The sequence below is a fragment of the Pristiophorus japonicus genome, chromosome 7 (genome assembly GCF_044704955.1).
Source record: "Pristiophorus japonicus isolate sPriJap1 chromosome 7, sPriJap1.hap1, whole genome shotgun sequence".
Lineage (NCBI taxonomy): Eukaryota > Metazoa > Chordata > Chondrichthyes > Pristiophoridae > Pristiophorus > Pristiophorus japonicus.
This window is the reverse complement of record NC_091983.1, coordinates 10,657,113-10,672,035: the sequence shown is the minus strand read 5'-3', so window position 1 is coordinate 10,672,035 and position 14,923 is coordinate 10,657,113. Positions and strand designations below refer to the sequence as shown.

The 14,923-nt window shown below is 42.9% G+C and overlaps 1 protein-coding gene across 1 annotated transcript in view; it reads left to right on the top strand.

The window, feature by feature from the left end:
• Positions 1 to 14,271, top strand: part of slc17a5 (solute carrier family 17 member 5) — a 75,656-nt gene extending 61,385 nt beyond the window's left edge. Inside the window, exons 10-11 of the mRNA XM_070884786.1 lie at positions 13,203 to 13,293; positions 13,924 to 14,271. Of these exons, the coding sequence (XP_070740887.1) occupies positions 13,203 to 13,293; positions 13,924 to 14,043 (211 nt within the window). The 3' untranslated portion in view covers positions 14,044 to 14,271. The remainder of the gene's footprint in view (positions 1 to 13,202; positions 13,294 to 13,923) is intronic.
• Positions 14,272 to 14,923: the final 652 nt, after the last annotated feature.

Sequence of the window (14,923 nt, the reverse complement as noted above, 5' to 3'; positions counted from 1 at the left end):
GTTTTCAACAGAAGTAGCTGTACCAGCCCCATAGCTTCTGGATTTCTAGGATGATTCAGAGAAAATCCAGCTGCAACTGGTATCTGTCCTACCTTCATGTAGCAGACAGGAAATAGGGCATTGTTACAAGACTGCTTCACAAGCATTGATGCTGTCCTCTTCAGGTGGATGCAGGGACCAATCCGGGCTCCAATTCAGAGCCAATGCAGAGATAATTTCACAATCTCTTTGAAGATCAGGATGCCTAAAAGTAGATCACATGGTGACCTTCCAAAACTCAACTTAAGGAGCCATCGTAGGTTAGCACTTTGAAACCTTTCTATTCTCAGCAGTTTGAGTTTTTCCTGTTTCTTATTAAAATACATTCTTTTTTCACTGCAAAGGAGGAAAGCTCGGAGGACGGTAGCATAATGGTAATGTTACTGGACTAGTAATCCAGAGTCACGAGTTCAAATCCCACCACGGCAACTGGGGAATTTAAATTTAGTTAATGAAATAAATCTGGATTAAAAAGCTAGTACCAATCTGTCATCCTTACCTGGTCTGGCCTATTTGTGACTCCAGACCCACAGCAATGTGGTTGACACTCAATTGCCCTCCGAAATGGCCTAGCAAGCCACTCAGTTACAACAAACTGCAATGAAAAACAAGAATAAAACCGAATGGACCTCCCAGCATCGGCACTGGCTACAGACACGACAACGGCACACTCAGCCCCGTCGACCCTGCAGAGTCCTCCTCACCAACATCTGGAAACTTGTGTCAAAATCGGGAGAGCTGTCCCACAGACTAGTCAAGCAATAGAAACATAGAAAATAGGTGCAGGAGTAGGCCATTCGGCCCTTCGAGCCTGCACCACCATTCAATGAGTTCATGGCTGAACATGCAACTTCAGTACCCTATTCCTGCTTTCTCGCCATACCCCTTGATCCCCCTAGTAGTAAGGACTACATCTAACTCCTTTTTGAATATATTTAGTGAATTGGCCTCAACAACTTTCTGTGGTAGAGAATTTCACAGGTTCACCACTCTTTGGGTGAAGAAGTTTCTCCTCATCTCGGTCGTAACTGGCTTACCCCTTATCCTTAGACTATGACCCCTGGTTCTGGACTTCCCCAACATTGGGAACATTCTTCCTGCATCTAAATGTCTAAACCCGTCAGAATTTTAAATGTTTCTATGAGATCCCCTCTCATTCTTCTGAACTCCAGTGAATACAAGCCCAGTTGATCCAGTCTTTCTTGATATGTCAGTCCCGCCATCCCGGGAATCAGTCTGGTGAACCTTCGCTGCACTCCCTCAATAGCAAGAATGTCCTTCCTCAAGTTAGGAGACTAAAAGTGTACACAATACTCCAGTTGTGGCCTCACCAAGGCTCTGTACAACTGTAGTAACACCTCCCTGCCCCTGTACTCAAATCCCCTCGCTATGAAGACCAACATGCCATTTGCTTTCTTAACCGCCTGCTGTACCTGCATGCCAACCTTCAATGACTGATGTACCATGACACCCAGGTCTCGCTGCACCTCCCCTTTTCCTAATCTGTCACCATTCAGATAATAGTCTGTCTCTCTGTTTTTACCACCAAAGTGGATAACCTCACATTTATCCACATTATACTTCATCTGTCATGCATTTGCCCACTCACCTAACCTATCCAAGTCACTCTGCAGCCTCATAGCATCCTCCTCGCAGCTCACACTGCCACCCAACTTAGTGTCATCCGCAAATTTGGAGATACTACGTTTAATTCCCTCGTCTAAATCATTAATGTACAATGTAAACAGCTGGGACCCCAGCACAGAACCTTGCGGTACCCCACTAGTCACTGCCTGCCATTCTGAAAAGCACCCATTTACTACTACTCTTTGCTTCCTGTCTGCCAACCAGTTCTCAATCCACGTCAGTACACTACCCCCAATCCCATGTGCATTAACTTTGCACATTAATCTCTTGTGTGGGACCTTGTCGAAAGCCTTCTGAAAGTCCAAATACACCACATCAACTGGTTCCCCCTTGTCCACTCTACTGGAAACATCCTCAAAAAATTCCAGAAGACTTGTCAAGCATGATTTCCCTTTCACAAATCCATGCTGACTTGGACCTATCATGTCACCTCTTTCCAAATGACATCCTTAATAATAGATTCCATCATTTTACCCACTACCGATGTCAGGCTGACCGGTCTATAATTCCCTGTTTTCTCTCTCCCTCCTTTTTTAAAAAGTGGGGTTACATTGGCTACCCTCCACTCCATAGGAACTGATCCCAAAGTCTATGGAATGTTGGAATGCCCTTTGGTGTTCTGTCAATAGCCTGACATAGTCATACTCACAGAATCATACCTTTCTGCCATTGTCCTCGACTCCTCCATCACCATTCCTGGGCAAGTTCTGTCCCAATCGGCAGGACAGACTCACCAGAGAGGCGGCACAGTGGTATACAGTCGGGAGGGAGTGACCCTAGGAGTCCTCAACATTGACTCTGGACCCCGTTAAGTCTCATGGCTTCTGGGCAAGGAAAGCGCCTGCTGATTACCACTACCACCTACCGCCCTCCCTCAGCTGATGAATCAGTACTCCTCCATGTTGAACACCACTTGGAAGAAGCACTGAGTATCCAGGGCACAGAATGTACGCTGGATGGGGACTTCAATGTCCATCACCCAGAGTAGCTCAGTAGCATCACTACTGGCCGAGTCGTGAAGGACCTTGCTGTCAGACTGGGCCTACGGCATGAGGGAAAAACCTACTTGACTTTGTCCTCACCAATCTACCTGTCACAAATGTATCTGTCCAGGACAGCACTGGTAGCAGTGACCACCGCACAGTCCTTGTGGAGACAAAGTCCCATCTTCACCCTCCATCGTGTTGTGTGGCACTACCACTGTGCTAAATGGGATAGATTCAGAACAGATCAAGCAGCTCAAAACTGAGTATCCATGAGCGCTGTGGGCCAACAGTAAAATTGTATTCAATCACAATCTGTAACCTCATGGCCTGGAATATTCCTTACTCAACGATTATCACCAAGCCTGGTTCAGTAAGGAGTGCAGAAGAGCATGGCAGGAGCAGTACCTAAAAATGAGGTGTCAACTTGGGAAGCTGCAACACAGGACTACTAAACAGCGGAGGCAGCATTCTATAGACAGAGCTAAGTGATCCCACAATCAACGGATCAGATCAAAGCTCTGCAGCCGCGCATCCAGTTATGAATGGTGGTGGACAATTAAACATCTAACGGGAGGAGGAGATTCCATGAATATCCCCGTCCTCAATGAAGTCAGAACCCAGCACGACCATGCAAAAGACCAGGCTGAAGTGTTTGCAACCTTCTTCAGCCAGAAATGCCGAGTGGATGATCCATATCAGCATCCTCCTGATGTCCACACCATCACAGAAGCCAGTCTTTAGCCAATTCGATTCACTAAACGTGATATCAACAAATGGCTGAGAGTACTGGATACAGCAAAGGCTATGGGCCCCCGACAACATCCCGGCTGTCATGCTGACGATGTGCTCCAGAACTAGCCATGCCTCTAGCCAAGCTGTTCCAGTACAGCTACAGCACTGGCATCTATCTGACAATGTGAAAAACTGCCCAGATATGTCCTGTCCACAAAAAGCAGGACAAATCCAATCCGGCCAATTACCGCCCCATCAGTCTACTCTCAATTATCAACAAAGTGATGGAAGCTGTTGTCGACAGCGCTATCAAGCGGCACTTACTCACCAATAACCTGCTCACCAATGCTCAGTTTGGGTTCCGCCAGGACCACTCGACCTTATTACAGCCTTGGTCCAAACATGGACAAAAGAACTGAATTGCAAAGGTGAGGCGAGAGTGACTGCCCTTGGCATCAAGGCCGCATTTGACCAAGTGTGGCATCAAGGAACCCTAATAAAACTGAAGTCAATGGGTGAAAACTATCCACTAGCTGGAGTCATACCGAGCACAAAGGAAGATGGCTGTGATTGTCTGAGGTCAATCATCACAGCCCCAGGCCATCGCTGCAGGAGTTCCTCAGGGCAGTGTCCTTGGCCCAACCATCTTTAGCTGCTTCAGCAATGACCTTCCCTCCATCATAAGGTCAGCAGTGGGGATGTTAGCTGATGACTGCACAATGTTTAGTGCCATTCGCAACTCCTCAGATAATGAAGCAGTCCATGCAGCAAGACCTGGACGACTTCCAGATTTGGGCCGATAAGTGGCAAGTAATATTCGCACCACAAAAGTACCAGGCAATGACTATCTCCAAGAATGCCCTTGACATTCAACGGCATTACCATCGCCGAATCTCCCAACGGCAACATCCTGGGGGTCACCATTGACTAGAAATTGAACTAGACTAGCCACATAAATACTGTGGCAACAAGAGCAGGTCAGAGGCTGGGTATTCTGCGGTGAGTGCCTCACCTCTTGACTCCCCAAAGCCTTTCCACTATCTACAAGGCACAAGTCAGGAGTTTGATGGAATACTTTCCACTTGTCTGGATGAGTGCAGCTCCAACAACACTCAAGAAGCTTGAAACCATTCAGGACAAAGCAACCCGCTTGATTGGCACCCTATCAACCATCTTACACATTCACTCCCTCCACCACCAGTGTACAGTAGCTGCAGGGTGTACCATCTACAAGATGCACAGCAGCACCTCCCAAACCCGCAACTTCTACCACCTGGAAGAATAAGGGCAGCAGTCACATGGGAAGACCATCACCTGCAAGTTCCCCTCCAAGTTACAAACTATCCTGACTTGGAAGTATATCGCCATTCCTTCATAGTTGCTGGGTCAAAATCCTGGAACTCCCTTCCTAACAGCACTGTGGGAGTACCTTCACCACATGGACTGTGGGGGCTCACCACCACCTTCGAGAGCAGTTAAGGATGAGCAATATATATTGATCCTGCCAGCGACACCCACATCCCATGAATGAATATAAAAAAAAATACTGGCCATAATCTTCCAATTCTCTTTAGATACGGGGGTGGTGCCAGAGGACTGGAGAATTGCAAATGTTACACTCTTGTTCAAAAAAGGATGCATGGATAAACCCAGCAACTACAGGCTAGTCAGTTTAACCTCAGTAGTTGGGAAGCATTTAGAAACGATAATCGGGGATAAAGTTAAGAGTCACCTGGACAAGTGTGGATTAATTGAGGAAAGCTTTGTTAAAGGAAAATCGTGTTTAACTAACTTGATTGAGTTTTTTGATGAGGTAATAAGAGAGGGTTGATGAGGGCAATGCAGTAGATGATGTGTATATGGCACATAATAGGCTTGCCAGCAAAGTTGAAGCCCATGGAATAAAAGGGACTGTGGCAGCATGGATTTGAAATTGGTTAAGTGACAGGAAACTGAGAGTAGTGGTGAATGGTTGTTTTTTGGTCTGGAGTAAGGTGTTCCCCAGAGGTTGGTACTGGGACCACTGCTTTTCTTGAATATATCAATGACTTGGACTTGGGTGTACAGGGCACAACTTCAAAATTTGTAGATGACATAAAACTTGGAAGTATAGTAAATAATGAGGAGGATAGTGATAGACTTCACACAGACAGGCTGGTGAAATGGGTGGACACATGGCAGATGAAATTTAACGCAGAAACTCTGATGGGAAGAACGAGGAAAGGCAATATAAACTAAAGGGTACAATCCTAAAGAGATGCATGAACAGAGAGACCTGGGGTATATGTGCACAAATGTTGAAGGTGGCAGGGCAGGTGTAGAAAGCAGTTAAAGAATCATACGAGATCCTGGGCTTCATTAATAGAGGCATAGTGTACAAAAGCAAGGAAGTTATGATGAACCTTTATAAAACACTGGTTCGGCCACAACCGAAATATTGTTTCCAATTCTGGGCACCGCACTTTAGGAAGGATGTCAAGGCCTGAGAAAGGGTGCAGAAAAGATTTACGAGAATGATTCCAGGGATGAGGGACTTCAGTTATGTGGACAGACTGGAGAAGCTGGGGTTGTTCTCCTTAGAGCATAGAAGATTGAGAGGAGATTTGACAGAGATGTTCAAAATCATGAGGGGCCTAGACAGAGTAAATAGAGAGAAACTGTTCCCATTGGCGGAAGGGTCGAGAACCAGAGGACACAGATTTAAGGTAATTGGCAAAAGAACCAAAGAGGACACGAGGAAAAACATTTTTACACAGGGAGTGGTTAGGATCTGGAATGCACTGCCTGAAAGGGTTGTAGAGGAGACTTAATCGAGTCTCTCAAAAGGGAATTGGATAATTACCCGAAGGGAAAAAAATTGCAGGGTTACAGGGATAGAACAGAGGAGTGATACTAGATGAAGTGATACTAGATACTAGATGAGCTCTTTCATAGTGCTCAACAAAAATATATTCCAGTGAAAAAGAAGGGCGGTAAGAGAAGGGATAACCAGCCGCGGATAACCAAGGAAATAAAGGAGAGTATCAAATTAAAAACCAATGCGCATAAGGTGGCCAAGGTTAGTGGGAAACTAGAAGATTGGGAAAATTTTAAACGACAGCAAAGAATGACTAAGAAAGCAATAAAGAAAGGAAAGATAGATTACGAAAGTAAACTTGCGCAAAACATAAAAACAGATAGTAAAAGCTTTTACCGATATATAAAACGGAAGAGAGTGACTAAAGTAAATGTTGGTCCCTTAGAAGATGAGAAGGGGGATTTAATAATGGGAAATGTGGAAATGGCTGAGACCTTAAACAATTATTTTGCTTCGGTCTTCACAGTGGAAGACACAAAAACCATGCCAAAAATTGCTGGTCACGGGAATGTGGGAAGGGAGGACCTTGAGACAATCACCATCACTAGGGAGGTAGTGCTGGACAGGCTAATGGGACTCAAGGTAGACAAGTCCTCTGGTCCTGATGAAATGCATCCCAGGGTATTAAAAGAGATGGCGGAAGTTATAGCAGATGCATTCGTTATAATCTACCAAAATTCTCTGGACTCTGGGGAGGTACCAGCGGTTTGGAAAGCAGCTAATGTAACGCCTCTGTTTAAAAAAGGGGGCAGACAAAAGGCAGGTAACTATAGGCCGGTTAGTTTAACATCTGTAGTGGGGAAAATGCTTGAAACTATTATTAAGGAAGAAATAGCGGGACATCTAGATAGGAATAATGCAATCAAGCAGACGCAGCATGGATTCATGAAGGGGAAATCATGTTTAACTAATTTACTGGAATTCTTTGAGGATATAATGAGCATGGTGGATAGAGGTGTACCGATGGATGTGGTGTATTTAGATTTCCAAAAGGCATTTGATAAGGTGCCACACAAAAGGTAACTGCAGAAGATAGAGGAATGCGGAGTCAGAGGAAATGTATTAGCATGAATAGAGAATTGGCTGGCGAACAGAAAGCAGAGAGTCGGGATCCTTTTCGGGTTGGAAATCGGTGGTTAGTGGTGTGCCACAGGGATCGGTGCTGGGCCCACAACTGTTTACATAGATACATAGATGACCTGGAAGAGGGGACAGAGTGTAGTGTAACAAAATTTGCAGATGACACAAAGATTAGTGGGAAAGCGGGTTGTGTAGGGGACACAGAGAGGCTGCAAAGAGATTTGGATAGGTTAAGTAAATGGGCTAAGGTTTGGCAGATGGAATACAATGTCGGAAAGTGTGAGGTCATCCACCTTGGGAAAAAAAACAGTAAAAGGGAATATGATTTGAATGGGGAGAAATTACAACATGCTGAGGTGCAGAGGGACCTGGGGGTCCTTGTGCATGAATCCCAAAAGGTTAGTTTGCAGGTGCAGCAGGTAATCAGGAAGGCGAATGGAATGATGGCCTTCATTGCGAGAGGGATGGAGTACAAAAGCAGGGAGGTCCTGCTGCAACTGTACAGGGTATTGGTAAGGCCGCACCTGGAGTACTGCGTGCAGTTTTGGTCACCTTACTTAAGGAAGGATATACTGGCTTTGGAGGGGGTACAGAGACGATTCACTAGGCTGATTCCGGAGATGAGGGGGTTACCTTATGATGATAGATTGAGTAGACTGGGTCTTTACTCGTTGGAGTTCAGAAGGATGAGGGGTGATCTTATAGAAACATTTAAAATAATGAAAGGGATAGAGGTGGAGAGGTTGTTTCCACTGGTTGGGGAGACTAGAACTAGGGGGCACAGCCTCAAAATACGGGGGAGCCAATTTAAAACCGAGTTGAGAAGGAATTTCTTCTCCCAGAGGGTTGTGAATCTGTGGAATTCTCTGCCCAAGGAAGCAGTTGAGGCTAGCTCATTGAATATATTCAAATCACAGATAGATAGATTTTTAACCAATAAGGGAATTAAGGGTTACGGGGAGCGAGCGGGTAGGTGGAGCTGAGTCCACGGCCAGATCAGCCATGATCTTATTGATTGGCGGAGCAGGCTCGAGGGGCTAGATGGCCTACTCCTGTTCCTAGTTCTTATGACGTGCTCTTGCAGAGAGCCAGCACGGGCTCGATGGGCCGAATGGCCGCCTCCTGTGCTGTAACCATTCTATGATTCTATGACCATTCTCAAAGTCTTTGGGCTCAAATTAGTTTGATGGTTTTTTTGGGGCATTAATGTCGGGCGGTGGATAAATTTAGCGCCGGAAAATTCAGCAGCTGTGCCCTGACAGTGGAGTGGAGCACTAAGGGAAGCGTTCCACACTTATCTCAGGGTGCTATGCCGGGTGAGCAACTGAATATCTGGATCTAAAGCGCTGGCTTCGTAGCGCCCTAAGAGAGGCCTCCCGGCAAAAAAAATCATTACAAAAAACATATTAATCACTCCAAATTAAGTTAAATCGCAAAAAGTTAAAAAAAAACAATCACATTTACATGTATTCATTCTTTCTATCACCGCCGTCGGGACAGCTGTGCACGCCAGCTTTCTCTGACGGTGTCACTATGGGGCGCTGTGGGTTCAGCGCAAAACAAATTTTGAAAGCAGGCCGATACCAAGGGTGTTGTACACTGGCACGACGCTCCCGGATGGTGGTACTCTGCGCCACCGGTACTGCACACAAATTGCCGAGCGGCGCGAATGCCGGTACTAATCCTTTAGCGCCCCCGTTCCGAACCTCACGAGGGGCGGTATCCTAGCGAATTTCCAGCCAAAAGTCTTTTACAATTTATTACATAACGTTGCTTTATTGATCAGAGGTGGAGGAAAGTACAAATCAAATTGGCAAACTGGCAATTTTTTGGATACAGTAAAGCTTATTGCTTTGTAAATCTATTCACAAAATAATTACAGATGAGAACATAAGAAATAGGAACAGGAGTAGGCCATACTGCCCCTCGAGGCTGCTCCGCCATTCAGTAAGATCATGGCTGATCTGATCATGGACTCGGCTCCACTTCCCCGCCCGCACTCCATAAACGATAAGGGGATAAGGGGTTAAGAAACTGTCTATTTCTGTCTTAAATTTATTCAATGTCCCAGCTTCCACAGCTCTCTGAGGCAGCGAATTCCACAGATTTACAACCCTCAGAAGAAATGTCTTCTCATCTCAGTTTTAAATGGGCGGCCCTTTATTCTAAGATCGTGCCCTCTAGTTCTAGTCTCCCCCATCAGTGGAAACATCCTCTTTGCATCACTTTGTCAAGCCCCCTCATAATCTTATACATTTCGATAAGATTACCTCTCATTCTTCTGAATTCCAATGAGTAGAGGTCCAACCTACTCAACCTTTCCCTGGAATCAACCTTGTGAACCTTCTCTGAACTGCCTCCAAAGCAAGTATATCCTTTTGTAAATATGGAAACCAAAACTGAACGCAGTATTCCAGGTGTGGCCTATATAGTTGTAGTAAGACTTTCCTGCTTTTATACTCCATCCCCTTTGCAATAAAGGCCAAGATTTCATTGGCCTTCCTGATCACTTGCTGTACCTGCATACTATCCTTTTGTGTTTCATGCATAAGTACCCCCAGGTCCCGCTGTACTGCGGCACTTTGAAATCTTTCCCCATTTAAATAATAACTTGCTCTTCGATTTTTTTTTCTGCCAAAGTGCATGACCTCACACTTTCCAACATTATACTCCATCTGCCAAATTTTTGCCTATTCACTTAGCCTGTCTATGTCCTTTTGCAGATTTTTTCTGTCCTCCTCCCACATTGCTTTTCCTCCCATCTTTGTATCATCGGCAAACTTGACTACATTATACTCAGTCCCTTCTTCCAAGTCGTTAATATAGATTGTGAATAATTGGGGTCCCAGCACTGATCCCTGTGGCACCCCACTAGTTACTGGTTGCCACTTGTCAAGGCTGAAAAGTCCAAATTTCTTCCACCTTTCCTCATAACTCCAGGGATCAGCCTCAATGGTCCTTGTGGACATATAACTCGAGGTGTGGTCTGACCAGAGCATCATAAGTTTGTAGCCTGCCATTCTCTGACTTGTATTCTATTGTGTTGGCTACATAGTTTACCATTCTTTTAGTTTTGCTGATTGCTGCTCTATATTGGTTGAATATGTCCCAGGTATTTAATGTCAGCCATTTTCTTGTTTCCGTTCATTTATACTTGTCTGCTTTAGATTTCACATGCTATTATTCTGCCAATTTGCATATTTTGTACAATTTTTCTGTAATTTCTAGACTACCTCTGCCAATTGCACTGTCTCTCATAGTTTGGTGTTATCTGCAATTTTGACCAATTTACATTAAGCTTCTGAATTCAAATCATTGATACAAATTAGATCTGGTAATGGTCCCAACACAGAGCACAGTTGGTTATCCTTCATTAAGTTGTAGATATGTCAGAACTTCCTGTAGCTAAACATTGGCAAGACTACAGCCATCCAGAATCAGATAGAAACTATGCACCCTCGCCCAGTTCCATCCCTTCTCCAGCTGCTTGCTCAGTATGCATACTTGGTGTTTTGTTCAACCCTGAACTGAGTTGCAAATTCCACATGTAATAAGTCTAATTACACCACAATATCAGCCACCTCAGTCCATACCTTGTCCCCAACACCAAAATCCTGAACCACATCATTGGCACTCCTCCAGGCTTTATTTCTTAAACTCTCAACAGCCTCCCAAGCTCCACTCCACACAGCGCCAACTCACACAGAACTTTGCAATCCTATCCAGTACTAAGACCAGTCCAGTTTTAGCAACTTCCCCTGGCACCTGGTTCCCCAACACATTGATTTAAAAATTCTTGTCCTCATCTATAAGTTTCTCTATGTCAACCCTTCCTCTACTATGCCCTCCAGCCCTATTTCTCAGTTCAGCCTCTTCTTCTGCATTATGGACTATATTGTATATTCCCTCGTCACTTTATAGCTGGCAAGGCCTTAAGCCATCACGATCCTGCTCTCTGAAATTCTCTCCCAAAACTCCTCTACCCGGCTTCATCTCTCCCCATCATCAAGATCCTTCTCAACATCTCTTCAACCTCACCATCAGTTACCTCCCCGAACATTTCTCATGATCATCGGTGTTTGATTTTTTTTTCCTTCTTCTGAACCATCTTGGAATGTTTTGCTGTGTTAAATATATTAAACATATAAATTGGTGAATGGTGCTTCTCATTTGAACTCAATTGAAAATTAGTCTTGGCAAATTTTGTTTTACTATTGTTTGATTAGTTAACCTCCATTATTGTATGCACATCAAAAGGATTGACTGGCAGGTTTCACTTGGCACTTCAGATTCATCATTGAATTGTTTGGGCAAACCTCCAAGGCTCTGCTTGTAATATTTAGAAATGATGTCTTGTGCTGTTTTAAGATATAATTTTCTTCTGTCTGCTAAATGTACAGCTCTCAACAAAATACAGAAGCCTCAATTTTGTCCTCTCTGTCTCTGTACAAATCTGCAGTCATTTGAACTGAAGAAAGTTCAGTGTTGGTAATTGGGTTCAGTTATAGATAGTTGTTCGACTGAAACTGCAACCTTTTGGTCTTTATTACGATATATGTGTATACAATCTATATTCCAACCTTGCGTAGTAATAAAATGTGCGCCTTTTTTTCTATTTTACTGCTTAAAAATCTTTTTACTTTTAAGAGCTGCCATCAGCTAATTTGCTTTCCTGCCATTCACTCTAGTGCCTGCATGTAAGGCTAAATGAAAATACTTTGTAGTTTGATGGTGAATGGGAATTAATCAATCAGAGAGTCATCCTAGCTGTGTTACAAAGTTGATGGTATTTGGTTATTGAAGCAGTTGATATCTTGCTTGCAGTGTGGTATCCATTCATGGATTTCAGCAGGACTTAAGATAGATACTGTGTGCAGTGAAGGCAGTAATTTAATGCACTTCAGAGTTTAAAATAAAGAATTTTAAGAGTGAATAAGGTTAAGAGCAGAGAAGGTGAAGAGGAGGTGAATAGTTGTTTAAAATCATGGAAGGTGTAGATAGAGTAAATAAAGAAAAACGTTTCATTGGCTAAAGGGTCGAATACCAGAATGATTGGCGATGAGTGGTTAGGATGCCCGATGGGATGGTGGATACAGATTCAATAAGAGCCTTCAAAAGGAAATTGGATAAATACTTGGAGAAAAAATTGAAGGGATATGAGGAAAGAGCCTGGGAGTGGGACTAACTGGATTGCTCAGACACAATGGGCTGAATGGCTTCCTTCTGTGCTGTATTATTCTATGATTTCCTCTGATCAAAGAGAAACTAACGAGGGTCATCAGTTGTCACAGAATGAAGAGAAAGGTTAGAAGAAATTTCTTTACACAGATGGATGTTGGAGCATGAATGCTTTGCCACAGCGAGTAGTTGAGGCAAAGACTATTACATTTCTTTAATGAAAATTGGATAAATAATTGAAGCAGAGGAAGATACGGGGCAGTGGGATTTGTTTTGGACTGCATTTTAGTAAAGAGCTGGCACAGCTATGGTGTGCCAAATAGCCTCCTCCTGCATTTTAAACATTTATAGTTCTGAGCAGTTCTCTCTATATAGGATGATAAAATGGCCTGCACACTGTTCAGCATGGTTTAGATTGGAAACTGACCGAAGGGTGAGATTTACACAAGTTCATTTCCTCCCACTCTGAGTCGCATTGCATTTAGTGCTCCAATGTTCATTGCCACTGTCAGATTCCAGTGTGACTGCTGTTGGTTGAGCTGCAGAACCAAACTGGTGCTGGAGCCTCCCATTCATCAATTATATCATGGGATGACGTTGAGGGCAGGGGGCTCTTAATTTTTTTGTAGTTTTTGTACAAAAGTTTATTATGGAAGTTAAACAAGGTGCTTAATGATTACTAGGTATGCAGGAATTTTACTTGGAATCACAAACACATTTGCCACAATCCCAGGAATGGTAGGACCAGTTGTTGCCAAAACCTTGACGTACAATGTAAGTATAAGTTTATATATATTCTTACCAAGTGAGAAACACTGCATGATAACTTTCTCATCAACCAACTGTTTCAGCCTAAATCTCCTTGTTTGAAAGCAATAACGTGCTCAATTATTAAAATGCTAGTGGGTTTAGAAGGGACACCTGGATAAGTAAAATATTATGTCCTGTTCTGTGTCATAGTAATGAGCAAATGTACATATTACTTATGTACATATTACTTCAGAAAACTGATTATGCAAGTAGCTTTACAATTTTGGTGCCAGTTATTGAAATGGTTTTGAAAATCTCCTCTGAATAACTTCATAACCAGGTTGAAATGTCAAATATGACGAGGAAACCACACTTGTGCATTGAGAGTAGAGCTGTGTCCTGCATAGAATATCAAGGTTTATCCTGAAAGAAATGTCTCTTATTTGACAATACACAAGACTATCAAATAAAGGATTTCCTCTGCATTATTTGTAATGAAATCATAAAACCATTTACAAAAAATTAATTTATAATATTTAGGACACACGACATCTTACTGTCTTCTCTAATACTGTCATCACTAATGACTAATGCTTGAGTTTTTCTTAAGTCAGAATTTAGTGTTCAATGTTATTTTCACCTTTTACTCCACAGCATACAATTGCAGAATGGCGAACCGTATTCTACATTGCTGCTGCGATTGATGTCTTTGGTGCTCTCTTTTTCACCATTTTCGGGAAGGGTGTAGTCCAATCCTGGGCAGTCAATCACTGAACATTTCTCCTGTGACCTTTTGTACTTTTTTAACCTTGATCATGTGACCTGAAAGTGCCTCCATTGTTAAATTACCTAATGATCTAGACTCATTATAATCTAATTGTATCTAATTCTGTGACTTCAAAAAGAAAAGTGACCAAAGCATTTTCAGCTCATGATTTTTTATTGTGTAAATTTTAAATGCTGAAACCAATAGCATCCACAACTTCCAAACAGTCTGTAAATAAAGGAATTAAATAGACTATTCGTGGTAAGTCATTTATTATTAGATTTTAAAATTTATTTCTGATGTCTGATATATAATGGTTATTAGATATGGTCCTTTTAATTAAATTACTGATCAGAAGGTGGGTTTCCTGGTGACGAGAATTTATTATGAATAAACAGCACCTTTAGTCTACAGAATATTGATTACATTTTCTTAATCTAAGACTAGCATGAATCCCACAAATGTATACAACTATAAGTGCAGTCTAATATATATGTATGAATAAATAATGCATCCAACAGTACGCTGCCAGGATGGATACTGACCATTGAACCAATTATTTACTACCTGTTCTTTACTACCTCAGACTTCTAACAGAAATTTGAAAGCTCAATGAAAAGTGTGTAATGACTGATCAGACAGAATGTGCACAGCAAATTCCAAGGTGGAACACTGGATCAGTTGTAAATGTGGATTCTTTTCCTTCAATCTGGTTCAGCAAAATTACTGAAACGAATACTGTTTGTGCTTTAAACAAAGCAAGCTTTTATTTAAAAAGTAAATCCCGATCGTGGACCTTATCAGACAGAAGGAATGCTTCCTGATAGATCGCACCCACTTCCTACGGACAAAGTGACGTTACATTGCAAAGGGACGACGGTTATACAT